Source organism: Alosa alosa, chromosome 4 (assembly GCF_017589495.1).
Source record: "Alosa alosa isolate M-15738 ecotype Scorff River chromosome 4, AALO_Geno_1.1, whole genome shotgun sequence".
Classification (NCBI taxonomy): Eukaryota; Metazoa; Chordata; class Actinopteri; order Clupeiformes; family Clupeidae; genus Alosa; species Alosa alosa.
The window spans coordinates 24,737,061-24,751,684 of NC_063192.1; the positions used below are offsets into that span (position 1 = coordinate 24,737,061).

Consider the following 14,624-nt stretch of genomic DNA (forward strand, 5'->3'; position numbering starts at 1 on the left):
TGAGGTTGCAGTTCCACTACTCTCCACTAAATGGCGCAGTTGCCTTTCATTTTCCCCCACCAGCTTCCAATCGTCACATGCGGTCACCAACAGGCTCTTTAGTAAGCCATGTATATATTTCCTTTTTTACTTCCTTAAAAACAAACTCTCCTCTCCTATTCGTCCTTTCTGACTCCTGTTTTTAATTGATCCACGCTGCTGTACCTCTGCTAATCACCCCATTCTGAATAATTTGCCCAACATATGTTGACCAGGGTCATCCTGGCTTTAACTCAGCAGGCTCCATGCCTTGTTTCTGGGTGAGGACAGCAGAAGCCCCCCCGCCCCTGTGGCTCTGCGTGACTGCTCTGGCTCTGGTGAGCCCACTCACTTCTCCTGCCTGTCTGTCCTTGTCCCTTCAGTGCTGGCTCTTCTCACCTCCTCCCACTCGTACAGATTAAGCACACAGCCCCCACGGCTACAGGCAGTGGATGGATGCTCCATGCCTGGGCTGGGAGTGCGGCTCTGTGAGTTGTTCTCAAAGCAAACCCTTCTCCCTGGTGTGAAGGCCTTTGTTTGTTATTTTGGAAAAATTGAGTCATCACTAATCGGTTATCTGTCCATGCCGAGTACCTGTTTGCTTTATGCTTTTAATACTGTTATTCCTCAATGCTGTACATTGTAAGTCATAGTCTGCATTAAATGATCTCAAATATGTTTTGTGTAGGTGGGTGGGTGGTGCCATGTCTGTCTCTTAGGTCGATATGTATACAATTCTGCTCTAAATGGAGTAATTTGACTAGTTGGCCAGTAATTGGTACATCAGTTGAAAGAAATGAGAGCCTCAGTTTTTCAGTTACAGTTGGAGTAAAAAAATGTACTGGAGATGCATATGTGGGCCTACATACAGGTCACTAATGAAAGATGAGAAGACATAGTGGTCAGGGGAAGTCCGGTGAAAAAAGCCTGTGCTATGCCTGTGTTGTTGAACTGTAATGTGACACCATCTCTGACTGACATACCAACATGGACATCAGTATTGTAATTATATATATATATATATATATATATATATATATATATATATATTTTTTTTTTAAATCTGTTTTAATTTTTTTCTTTCAATTTCCCCTTAATGAACCTTCAGGAATAGGCAGATCAGGTGAGCTGAGGTGAGGCCATTGTTACCTGGCCTGATTCTGTTCAGTGGGTCACCCAGTTGCTTTAGTGTGCATAATTAGCATTAGCCTAGGCTTGCACTGGTTTCTCAGGGGTTCCCAGGGTTGGAGCGCTCCAAGCAGTCTCCCCCACTAGGCAACAACCAACTCATCACACCATACCGCGCAGTGAGCGCAGACTGCAGAGCAGAGCAGTCCTGGTGTACTGCTGAATCCGCGTGGAAAGGCCTCTCGGAGCCCTTATTGGATTGGGGTGGATTTATTGTGGATCAGACCTCCTAAGCGCAGCCAGAGAGGGAGGGAGGGAGGGAGAGAGAGAGAGAGCAGGAATACTGGCCGAGGAAATGGAGCACAACCCCACACAGATGGCCCGTGCTTCAAACAGACTCAGCCTACCACTTACAGTCTGGACGCTAAAGTGGAGCGCTGTGGAGCCAGTTGGTTCTTACTGGATGCTTCATTGGATTATTTGAGAAGCGTGTTGTTGATGGTGTGCTTTCCCTCCCTCCCTGCCTGCCTGCTTGCTGCCGTCACATCTTTTTTGTGCTTTGTTAAATTTTTAAAGCTCATTAAACAAAGTTTTATTTAGTGTATTCTGAAATCAGAAGGAGCACACTAGGCCGCACATGAAAGCTTCTCTCCTAATTGGCCTTTTAGTAGACAGCTTTCTTCCCATTATTCTCATATTAGTCCAACCCACTGTGCTATTCTTCTAATATATATCTCCCTCTCTTTGTATTCACTTAGTTTTATCAATCCATCAGCCCATTAGTAAATATGCAAGATTTGACCATGGGGCCTCAATTGTTTCATTACAAGCGATATCACGAATCCACAGAGGACAATGCATCCACCAGTGAGTGGGGTCAGCCTTGGCTTCTAGTGCCGCTGGGCATTCCTGCAGACTCATTTGGTGCCTTTTGCTCCTGATTAGCCATCTAGTGCAGATTAAGGCCAAAGGTTGGGTTAATCCTTTGCCCCATTAGCCCATGGTGTCTCTTGCAACATGGCAGTTGAAACTGGGCTGCTGGGAAAGGGGGAAGCACACCAGATAGCGATAGTGGAGAGGAGCTTAAAAGAAAATCCCTGACATCACTGGTCCTACATCTATAGGCTCTGATGAGGAAGCAGCCTCTGGCACAGATTTAACTGTAGTGGAACCTTTGCTCCACTTTGGGTGCCTTCCGCCACAGCAACTGACGGATGCTGAAGATGAGGTTAATTCAGAAAGAAGCTGCATCACTAAAGGCCAAACAACATGGCGGGTTGCTTTGGGAGGAACGTGAATCGCCTAAATAAGATTATTAAGCAATGAACACCAGAAAATGTAAAGTTGTTAGGAGAACCAATATTTTTTTTTTTTTTTTTTTTTTTGTGTTAATGTGAATGATCTAAGTATGCCGTACAACCTGAATGGAAAAGGAGGGGATCAAACAATCTCTCATTTGAAACAGAATGCACGCCACATTAACAGTCAAAAACGCAACAAAAGTAAACCTTTATTTTCATGTTTGGAAAAAAATCCCCCATTTTAATTTACATAATAGGTTCTTAAACTCACTTCAACTCGTTGCCCTCTCTCCTGTTGACTTTAAATGTTATCGCCTTACATCATGCAATCATGAAAAATGTGACTCCTGATGGATATAAAAACTGCTTGCCCGAGCACTTTCGCTTCTTCACCAAGTCTGGTGTATTGCTCATTATCCTGACTGGCTTGTTGTTAGAGTTTAGACTAGACATCAATGCCCTCCGTGGAGAGCACATGTTTGTCATGGATGCCTGTGTGTTGTACTACTCCAACTAAATAACAAAGCAAAGCTGTAATGGAGAGTTGCCTGTGACGCAACTTGCATCATTTTTAATAGTTCAAATAACAGGCACTTTTTCAGAACATGATGGCGTTTCAAAACATGTGTTTATCGTTTTGTTTTAGGGACTTATAAAGTCAGATACCTGTCTTCATTTCCACCGCAATGGCAGTGCAGCGGTACAGCAACAGGTTTTCTGAGAGATGATAAACAGTGTAAAATGAGGTTAGGACTCATGTTAGTAACCCACCTCAAGCTGAGTGATTCACTCGAGACTCATGAATCACACAAGTCCTCCTCCTCACCAACACTTATAAAATGTGGGTGAAGTCATTCTTTATAGGCTGAAAGCCCCAAAAAAATGGGCTAATGCTCATGAGATGCTCATTCTCACCACAGACCTTGGCAAGGAATTGGCTGATTTTTTGGTTTATTGTCGATACTGAATGTAGCATGGAGGCTGTAACCAGAAAGCAGCTGATCTCAGATCTGCTCTGAAGCAGAGATGCGCCAGAATCAGCTGTGATCTGGGTAGTTGTTGGAGCTGACCATCTCAATTTTAGGCCTGAAAAATGTATTTATAGTGTGCTGCAGATTTTTTTACACTGCATTTTTTTATATTAATGGGTTTTTTCCCCTAGTTTATTTTAAAATTGAAATAAGTATTGTAGTATTGTATTAGGCTACTATATTATCTCAACGTATGGTGGATCAATGACCATACATATTTAAAATAATATATATATGTAATGAAAATAAGTAAATACAATAAAACATACTGTTAGTAATGAATGAACTAGTATTATCCAGATTTTAATAATGAAAACTTTGTATCCTTGCATACTTTAAATGTCATCAGTGAGGGAGTGTCTGGAAGTAAATTTGTACATTTTGTGACTTAAAGCACCAATTTCTAGATTATTCAGTATTGTACTTATTTATAAAGACATTTGGCCAGTTCATTCTTAGTAAGTTGAAAAAAGACTCCCCATGTAGTAACTGCAGAGTGTAAGAGATTTCTCTCCAGAATACTGCTGTGTATGCTATATTTCAGTTGTCTGGCTGGACAGCTGAGCTAAGCATCAGCATTCATTTATGCTATATAACCTTTCCTTTTTTGCATTTCAATTATTCGGTTATGTATTTAACTACAGTCTAACTGTGGCGATGTTGGTAAAGAATTAGACAAATGTAATACACTCTAATTAAAAACCACTCATCCTCTCGCTATTCCATAGTGTACTCAAGGTTTGTGATTCATTTTGTATGAAACTTGCCACACAATACAATTCAACGCTCCCCGTTTTGATCGGATGACCCCAATTTTAAACATTTTTTGAGAAATCTGTGAAATGTGTGCAGAGCAGATGGAAATACTGAGTGGGGAAAGGACTGGGCTGTTTGATGACAGGAGTGACATTTTTCAAATTTGCCATGTTTGTGGCCTCAAGTCTCCCACACACTTTCTGTGGTAAATCGCGTCCTACCCTCCCTCGCGTACGCACACATTCATACTAATGTCAACACACACGCACACACACACACACACACACACACACACACACACATGCGTGGTAAAAATATGATGATCAAGAGTCAGCCCCACCCCCACTGTGTTTGATGTAAGTCCATTGTCCATATAATACACATTAAATAATACAGAGGTCACAGTTAATTTACAAAAGATAGTATGCCTGAAGCAACTAAAAAAAGTTCTAACAGGCATTTTTGCTCATTACAAAATCACCCCCCATCCCACCCCCAATATCCCCCACCAGCCCAAAGCACCTTCCCCAACACCAACCCAAAGTCTGCTTCTTTTTCCAGTCCTGGTTTCCATGGTTGAATATGAACACTACCCAGCTGTCCTCCCTCCAACCCACCCAATGATAAGAGAGAGAGAGAGAGAAAGAGAAAACAAAAAACAAAACAAAAAAAGTCTTAAAATAATCCACAAGAATCAAGTAAGTCTTCTTTTCATTCCATGGGAAATAAGTTTGTATTCAAGTCCTGCGCTTTTTCGCTATGCAAAATTGGACACTCTTATGTCACAATTTGGCAACATTTTTTTTTTTTGTCAAGTTGCTTTGATCCATTTGATGCTTGATCTTTTTTTCTGTTCCTCCAGTCTGTGGGGGGGATTGAGACACGTCCTCAATTAGGCAACAAATACACAGTGTTGTGTTTTCCCCAGTCCTGTATTCTATGCCTTTTCTGCATGTATATTTCATCAAATATAGGCATAAAGTTGTCAGATTTCTCTTGCTTCATGATGGAGTAAGGCCATTAATGTAGAATACAGAAAAAAATCATCTACTTTTCCTGTTGCATGTTGTTAATCATTTTTGCTTTTTTTGATACCGTGATTATTGTTCTTTTGCAACAATGGGTGCATGGGTGCTGAAAAGAACTGGCGTTTCCAAACCCAGAGTCTAGCCTACTGAATAAACAGATTTCATGTTCCATCTCCACAAGCTGTCTGTAACATTCACTTAAATATTACAATCTCTTTGTCCCAGTCTACACATTAGCGGAATTCTGTTTCAAGTCAATGTAATGCCAGATAAACGCTAAATTGATCAACAATTCTTCAAGCTGTGTGCAAAAAACATCATTATCAGGCATCGTCTGTCTCCTTCCTCCCATTTCTGCATGGCAGCTCATATCATCTAATTAAGACCAAAGATGAGTAAATTCTAGAACAATCCAAACATTCTTCAGAGGCCCAAGCGAGCCCTCCTTGACTATAATCTTGTTTGTGTCATCACGGCTGGTAATACTGAAACTTTGAAAGCTCCGAATATTTCCGCTATAGCCTTCTCGATCAGCTCAGAATGCGACACTCATCAACCTATTGAATGAATCCATCAAGTAAGAGGCTCTTTTTCAGCATGGACTGCACCCAGTTTCGCTTGCTTTTATCTGGACTGCCTGGTTTTAACTTCACTTTTAACTTCAGTTGTAACTGTCCCTGCAACTCTGCTGCAGTCTTATTCACAGGTACCATGAGTAAAACTGATGTTTTGTTCCTCAAGAGACACAAGTACAGCATGTAAACATTAAACTAAGTTTTTGAAATCCGGTAAGAGAAATGGGTTTAGGTATAGCTCCTTCATGACTTCTGCAACATAACCGCACAACATCATGTTGAATGCTTGACTGGCCTAGTTGTGCACCCAAACAGATTCAAGTAATTCAAGTACGTCTCTCAGGCCCAGGTGTATTTCATAGGGAATTGTAGTGGGAGGGTTGGGACAGTTCTTTCTCAGTGCCTCACTCAAGCTAACTAATACATTCGCTCTCATCAGATGATGCTATGCTCAGTCTGTTGTGGTCAATCAATTTGGGCCAACAATCTATTGAGTCAAATAGTTATCTGCATGCTGAACACCAGCATAACCAGACGCCGAATCCAGCGTCCAAGCTTCATCAAACAAATTCATTCCTGACATGAGGATTTTAAGAGGTTTGTGCAATGCGACGAAAGATATCATCTTTCTTTAAATTACATGAATGATTAAATCATTATAAGACATAGGTAAAGACTTAATAATACAAAGCCTATGATAAATTAAAAGAAGCTAACTGCAGCAAATTCACTCTTTCACTATTACACTGCAAATTATATGCTGTATTTCGTGATAAAAGTATTTTTTTAATCCTTTCAACTTGGCAATGTTCCTGATGCCTTTGATTCAAGCAGATGAGAAATTATTAGTCATAGACACTTCTTTCTCTTTCCATGTACATTATATTCTCTGAGGACCATCTGGCACTAGGCATGAGAACACAAGGGACTGACTTCGCCATCAGGGTCATTTTCTCATTCTAAATAAATATTTAGTCCCCAAACTAGGTTTGGTTCACTCTTTTACTTGTAAAATATATCATCTGACCCATAAATAGTCCATCAGAACTTGGAAATGGTGCTATTATTATTATTATTATTATTATTATTATTATTATTATTATTATTGTTGTCGTTATCAAGTTCGTATCTTTTCCATTTCAAAGGTATTGTTACATACATGCACTGAGGCTGTTCTTGTTAATCATGTTTTACAGTGAGCATCACTGCCCCACTAGAAGACTTTTCTAGATATGGGCATAGGAAGCTCTTAAAGGAGTGTATTTCAGTAAACATATTTTGTGACAACTATTCTTCCAGATTTAACAGCCAAATGTAACAATTATGCATTTTCTTACCATCATCTTTATCATGTAGTCATACATTCAATAAAGAGGTTTTGGATCTTCAGTAGTGGTTTTTTTTTTTCAGTGCTTTCAAAAAACAGTACCGCTCTCATGCTTCGGATAAAATTCTTTAAATCTACATGAATTTTTTTAACAGAGCATCGTTCCAAAACCCAGTCCCTTCCCTAAAGGAGCAGGCGCTGGGAAAAATTAGCATCGAGGTGAATTCAGACTTTCCTTTTTAGCAAAAACAAAAGAAACATCTTGCACTGAATCAAAGGCCACAACAACTCAAATAGTTCCTCATGCCCTTCTTATGTCATCTACCACTTCTTTTGAACCCCAAACGTTTCATCCTTCCCCCACCCTCCACCTAAAACCTTAAAAAGAACTAAAGCAAACAAACAAAACAGAACGAAACAAACAAACAAACATTCGGTTCACATGACGCAGTAAGGCTCACGGGGCAGTTGAGGTTTAGTCCTACAACAAGGTGGCAGGTGAGCCTTGAGTCCCTTCTTCAGGTCCTTGTTGAGGAGAAAGCAGATGATGGGGTTTACTCCAGCCTGGGCGAAGCTCATCCACACAGTGGTGGACAGGTACCGGTGGGGTATAGTGCATGCCTTGACAAAGACCCGCCAGTAGCAGGCCACAATGTAGGGGGACCAGAGCACCAGGAAAAAAAGCGTGATCACATAGAACATCCTGCCAAGCTGCTTCTCGGCCTTGAACTCCTCCATGCCAAGCAAGCGGCGGTTCTGGTTGTGCAAGTTCTGCCGGATGCCCAGTAGGGTGGGGGGCATGGGACCGCGTCCGAATCCCGCGATCCAGTTGGCGGCGGCCTGGCCGGTGGCGCCGGGCCCATGGAAGGTCCAGTTCTGGCTGATGGCGGGCACCATCTGGACGGGCTTCATCTTGCGGTGCTTGTACTCGAAGAGCAGCAGCTTCATGTAGACCACGTGCGTGGCCAGGATCAGGACGGCCAGCATGAGCATGAAGCCCAGCGTGTCGTTGGCCTTGAAGTAGCGGTGCTCAAAGATGCACTGGTCCTCCTCGCGGATGAACTTATACGTGCCTACGTCGAAGACGGGCGGGAAGGCCATGGCCACCGACAGCGTCCAAACCATGCACACCACCGCCACGCATGTCCAGAAGGTCATGCGCTTGGCGTAGAAGCGGTGGTGGGCGATGGCCATGTAGCGCGTGACGCTGATGCAGAAGAGCATGAAGGCTGCGTGGAAGCAGAAGAGAACGGCCATGAAGGCTACCACCTTGCAGCTGAGCACGCTGTACGTCCACGCCGAGCCATTCTTGATGGACACCAGGACGAAGGGGAAGCAGACGGCCGAGCGGATGGTGTCGGCCAGGCAGAGGTCCAGCAGGAAGTAGTACGGCGCCTTGTGCAGAACCCGGTCGCGCAGCACCAGCAGAGACACCACCAGGTTGCCCACCAGGCTGATGCAGATGATCAGGCCCAGGAGGACCAGCTTGGCGTAGGTGGAGACGGGCGAGGAGGACTCGCCACCCGCCACGCCACCGGTGGTCGCCGCCACCGCCGCCGCCAAGGGGTTGCTGGAGCCCTCGCTGCTCTCGTTGCCGTTGGCCATCGCTCGTCCTGCTTCCTCACCACGCCCTCTTCTCCAATGGGACCGCCGCTTCTCTGATTCTTCCCTCTTCCACGACCCCTTACGCCACCCCTCTTCCTCTTCCCCCTCTTCCTCCTCCCCCTCTTCCTCTTCCCCCTCTTCCTCCTCCCCCTCTTCCTCCTCCTCCTCCTCCTCCTCCAACGGCTGACCTTTCGTTCGTCCTCGTGGTTGCCTCTCTTTGGAGTCTCACACGCAGGCAGAGAGCTTCATTCTGCATTGCCCCATTTTGCAAAGAGCCTCTCGGACGCGTTGCCTGTACCTTCACTTTTCACCCCTTCCTGTTGGCCCAGCAACAACACCTATAAACAAAGGAAATAATCAGGCAGATGATTTTTGACAGGACACAGGCCTACTAAACACAGGGCACATTCTATAGGATGCACAAGAAAAATAACAGGACCTAAGACCTGGGGGGACATCAGACTAAGTATTTGGGTTATTTAAGCACAAAATGAGAGATATCATTAGAAATATTTAGTATCCAAATCTATGAGGTACACAATATTAAATAAAAAATGGATATTAGGTCTTTTAGTTGCTTTTAAGCAAATTGGAAAGTGCATATTGTTTGGTAGGTGTATATTTCCACAGACAGATTTACTGGAACATTTAGTATAATATGTTAATATCAAAAAGTAGCATATCAGACTGTGAGGAAGGAATGTATGCACTATACAATACATCTATATTTAAATATCCTAGATATTGTGGTAAAATAACTTCATGTATGAAGATGGAGCTCTTTATACTATGTAATCATAAAGGTATCCAAGAGAAACATAATAATGCTTGAGCTTGCTCACAGATATTATAGGCAATCTAAGGCCTAGTGGGGTATAGTAAGAAGACTGCAACACTGCAAAAAATCAAGGTGTACAATCTATAGTATATGGCCTTTTGTAGACCTGGCTCGTACTATGCAATACTGCTAGGTTGACATCGTCATGTTAAATCATACCAGGACAGCAAGGCCTGTTAAGGAAACATTAACATACATTAATTATACAGTAGTCAACAAGTTCATGGCACGCCACATTTTACTGTATGTAAACTTGAGCGCAACACTGCCGCAGGCCTCCAGTGCCGCTAGGTTACACAGACTACCATTACCATGGTCTGATTTCTAACTAAATTACACAAAGTTGAAATATTCAGATGCTACACATAACTTGACCTTAATGGTTTGTGTATCATATGACATATGCCATTTTTGTGAGTGATTTTTATGTATGTGAGATATATGTGCGTGTGTGTTTGTTGTTTTATGGTTGTATAAGCTACTGGATGCCTAAAAATTCCCTTGGGATGAATAAAGTATCTATCTATCTATCTATCTATCTATAATGTATCTGTAGCCATTACTTTAGTGCTTTATTGAGCAACTAGGCAACTAGGTTTCCAATTATTTTTTTTTTCAGCTCAGATTTGAGTTTGCATTTTGGTTAAAATGCACAGTCACTCATATGGCATGTATCTGTTGGAAAGAGTGCACAGCTTTTAATCTGGCACCTTCAAATGAATCAATCAATTGTTTCTTGAATGGAGGACACACGACTCCCCTAAGCATCTGCTGTAGCATGCTGTGGAACATCTTCTCCGTCCCCCTCAGCATGGATCTGATCAGCTGTTTTCTCCACACGCTACATGGCATGCCAGCAACTAGTCTGTCACGGTAATTACCTCGCTTGTTGCCAGGATACAACACCTAACATCCATTTGTGTGTGTGTGTGTGTGTGTGTGTGTGTGTGTGAGAGAGAAAAGATTTAGAGAGAGGGTATCTGTGTATGGGGTGTGTGTGTGTGTGTGTGTGTGTGTGTAAAAGAAAGAGTAATAGGGAGGAGAAATGGAGGTGGGGGAGGGAAAATGGATCACTTGCGATCGGAGGTGATGTTGAAACCTCATTTTGTGTGCGTGGTTGAGCTAAAATATTCACTGGCTAAACATTTATCTGTGAGGAATGCCAGCAAGGACAAAAACAAACAATTCTAAACCCCAAAAAACGCTGCAGTCTGGGTATGTCACAGAGATGGTCATCTCATCGCCAATATAACCCTGTTTTAGTGGAATCTTTTGAGACATTTGTTACCTGCCGAAAAGATACAGGTGACAACAGAGGGTATCTAAGTACAAGAAAGGAGAAGGAAAAAACTGCGAAGGCCTATTGTTTCAGAGTAGGCATACTAATGTATTTCTGTCACAGTAATTACAGCAGCTTGTTGCTAAGCTACAAGACCCTGTGCCTTCTACTGTGTGTTTGTGTATGAAAAACTGCATGTTCTGAAATGTATGTTTGTGTGGAGGTGGGGATAGGGTGGGCTTCTGAGGAGACGACAAGCTACTGAAAAGGATCACACAGGCAAACAAACGTGAAGGCATGGTTTCAGAATTCTATCAATGATTGATTTACATGAAACGTGACCTATACCTCTTTTTATTCTTATCCCTACAAAGTCAAGGACCACTTTCTTATACTCAAGCCAAAATATGAAAGCGGCATCTTTTAGTATTTTGGAATCACCCATCGGTCTCAGAGATCAGTAATCATAAATCAGATATTTTAATATCTCACAATGTGGAATGAAGTGAAGTGTTACATTACACCTGATATGGATGGGGTGGAATGCATGAAGCCTACATTCTAATCTAACCCTAGGTTTACATTTTCCACTGTAAAATTCCCAGTCAGTGTGGCTTTCTAATTTCCCCCTGTGTCCTCAGGATTCCCAAAGATGCCCTATATTATATTAATGACTGAAATGTAGACTACTCGTTCATTCATTCATACTGGCCTGACTGGAACCCTTATTCAACATTATGGTAATACCTCCATGGTCTTGAAGGACAGCTCACAGTTTGCTAGTCATACTATTATAGTCAGTAGTTAGCCTACTTTGAGGAAAATTAGGGGGGTAACCAATAGCTTGCAGTGTATGGGTGAGGGTAAAAAGCTTCAAGGGTCATGTAATGGGTGAGGGTAAAAAGCTTCAAGTAAACCCCTAATCACGACCTGATGGTATGATTTTTGGATAACTTTCATCACAGAGATTTCTTTTTTGTAATCAGTGACCATGCATTTAAACAAACATTAATTACCGAGAGTGTTTAGGCTACCGTTTGAACAGTTATTGCCACTCCAAGTTCGAGGTCTCATCCTAATATCGGGGAGCTCGGGATAATGAAGGGAGGAGCCTGTAGAGATGGGAGTTGGTTGGAGGTAGGGGGTTGTGCTATACTGAAGAACTGGATAGCAACAGCAGAGAGTAGGCTACCGCTACCGTGGTCTCGGTGGGAGGAGGCGACGCGGTATTCACCAACCAACAGAGCCCGATTCACTCCGACTGATGAATACACCTAACGCACTGGTGAAATTATAAACAAAGAAATTCTGTAAAATTGTGTGTTTTTTTTTTGAAGTCTAATAGATGGACTTACTTACTGGCCATTCAGGGTGTTACAGCTTTATGCGACATTCTGATACATTAGTGTGTATATAAGAGGGTAGATAGTTATTTGCACGGCCCAACCTGTGCCCGATCGACCCTGGTTGAAGACATGAAAAAGGCTGTTGAGGTTGAAAATAATTTATTACGGCAAAGCTGATGACGCGCCTCTCAGAGCCAATACCTATGCATCTAATACACAAAAGTGCAAATGACCTGCATCAACATTGTCAAGCGCGTATATTATATTTCCCCCAAAAGATGACCAACATATTTGCCATATAGCAAATATACCATAGTAAACACTAAGTAACAATTATCCTTTGTGCCTAAATCATGTTATATGTGCCTACACGAATGCGGAAAAGATGCTCTTTTTCTTCCACTCTCTGACACACACACACACACGCACACACTGACACACGCACGCACGCACATACACAGAAGGAGAGAGAGAGAGAGAAAGAGAGAGGGTGGACGATAACAAGTGGATAATACAGGCCCAAATTTGTAGGAAATGGTTGTAGTATTCATGTACCAAAGGAGTCATGCATTCATCTCTTCTGTGCATTCATCACTGGCTATTGTGGGTGAGAATCGATGGATTAACTCTATATTATGGCTACATCATAACAAACATAACCCTATAGATACAGCCTACGTAAGACTAAGGAGACCAAGAAAATGTCATGTAAATGTAAAAAACATCTTACCTGGATTTCTTAAGCTTGTCCTCGAGACAATGGCTCTAGCTTCGGCAGCAGGCCGCGATGAGAGCTTGTTGCAGTCAACATAAAACAAATAACATAGATAAAAAAGGCAAAAATATGTTTTCTCTAAAAGGCCCAAAAGGCTCAGCAAAATGACCATGAATTCGAAATATAATCCCAGCTGGACTTGACGTCCTTTACAAATGACTGAACACATAAAAAATAATTAATTATTACGGGGAATGGTCACGTCTGTACAAAAAAATCAACCGAATCCTGGTTTAATGTCCAGTCTACTGTCGAGCAACGTCACTCTTCGATTATGCCAGTTGCATATATCTTAAATAAACACAGGTTTTAAAAAACAAAAAAGATCGTTTCCTCTTTTTTCGTGTGCATGTCATGTCTTCAGGTTTTCCATAAAGCTCACCCAAGGTTCAGCAATATATTCCCATCACAGAGTGACAGAATAAAATAAATAAATTGACGCCTCAAAATCTTTTCAATGTAGGCTGAATATGTCCTTAGTTAGTGCCAAACGGCCGTTTAAAAACGCTATATCATAATGTTTGAGCCGTTTATTTACTGGTAAATTACGACTACCACAGTAGGCTACAGAACAAAACGATTTCTTTGAATCTTCATTTTCGTTTTGAGACCGAGATCAAAACCTAGGACGCCTCTTTTAACCATACTGATATCCGATTTGTCCGTTCAAAACGTTAAAGGCAATCCTTTCGATAAAACAAGAATCATCCATCAGCAGGTCCGGCTGTATGAGCAGTCTCTCCGAGCACACAGTATAGTCATCCTATGTGAAGATATGTACACAGTGCATGTAGGCGCCCTATATTTAAAATACATCCGCCTGCTTCTTTCTGTGGTGAAGAAATGCTAATAACAATAATAAAAAAAAGGCCTGCTCACGACGACAGGTCCCGAATCCTTGTTCGGGAATATTTCAGTGTCTTCGGCATTCTGAAGTCATCACTGGATTTCAAAAGAGGAAACAAAAATGACCAATGTGAAATGGCTGTTATGCGATGGTGAATTGGACACAGCGGCGTTCGTCTTTGCGCTCAGCTTCAGTCATTGCTCGGCTAACTTCGGAAAAGGGACTCGGGAGCTGTCGGCAAAGCAAAGGACAGCCTAAGTGGTGCCTCTCTCTAAAGCATAGAGAGAGCTGATGGCTGTTGTCATGTAAACTCCTGTGATCATGTCACTTCAGACGACTGAGAGATACCCTGAGAAAATCGGATGTTGAATTTTGAATATTTTTATGAATGTATGGGTGCATTTCTATGAAACATCTGAATGTGAATATGTGAACCGAAGCTCCATTACAATATTTCTGTTAAAATTTAAACTGGAATGTCAACCCCAAAATACAACTCGAGAGTAGGCCTATGTTATGCATATTTTGGTAGTGTTTATTTTGCAAAATAATAGCTTTCATCAGTTAATTGCCTGAATTTAAAATGGCCACATGTGACTCGATAAGATTGTCAAATCAGCAACAAAGAAGTGTGCAATGAAAAGATTTACAATGAAAAAATGTGCTCCACTTACAGATATAATTAGCCCTTATTGAAATGGCCATTTGCACATTGCGTAAGAAACAGTGCACACTGTACAGATGCACCCATACAGGTGCAGCCCACAACA

At 42.1% G+C, this 14,624-nt stretch overlaps 1 protein-coding gene across 1 annotated transcript; it reads right to left on the reverse strand.

Moving 5' to 3' along the window:
• Positions 1 to 4,758: 4,758 nt before the first annotated feature.
• On the reverse strand, positions 4,759 to 8,826 carry gpr173 (G protein-coupled receptor 173). Its single transcript, XM_048242212.1, has one exon. The coding sequence runs from the start codon at positions 8,767 to 8,769 to the stop codon at positions 7,603 to 7,605; it is 1,167 nt and encodes a 388-aa protein (XP_048098169.1). The 5' UTR covers positions 8,770 to 8,826; the 3' UTR covers positions 4,759 to 7,602.
• Positions 8,827 to 14,624: the final 5,798 nt, after the last annotated feature.

Bases quoted from the DNA above. Each gene is read 5' to 3' on its own strand.
- gpr173 (XM_048242212.1), bottom strand. From the start codon at position 8,769: ATGGCCAACGGCAACGAGAGCAGCGAGGGCTCCAGCAACCCCTTGGCG.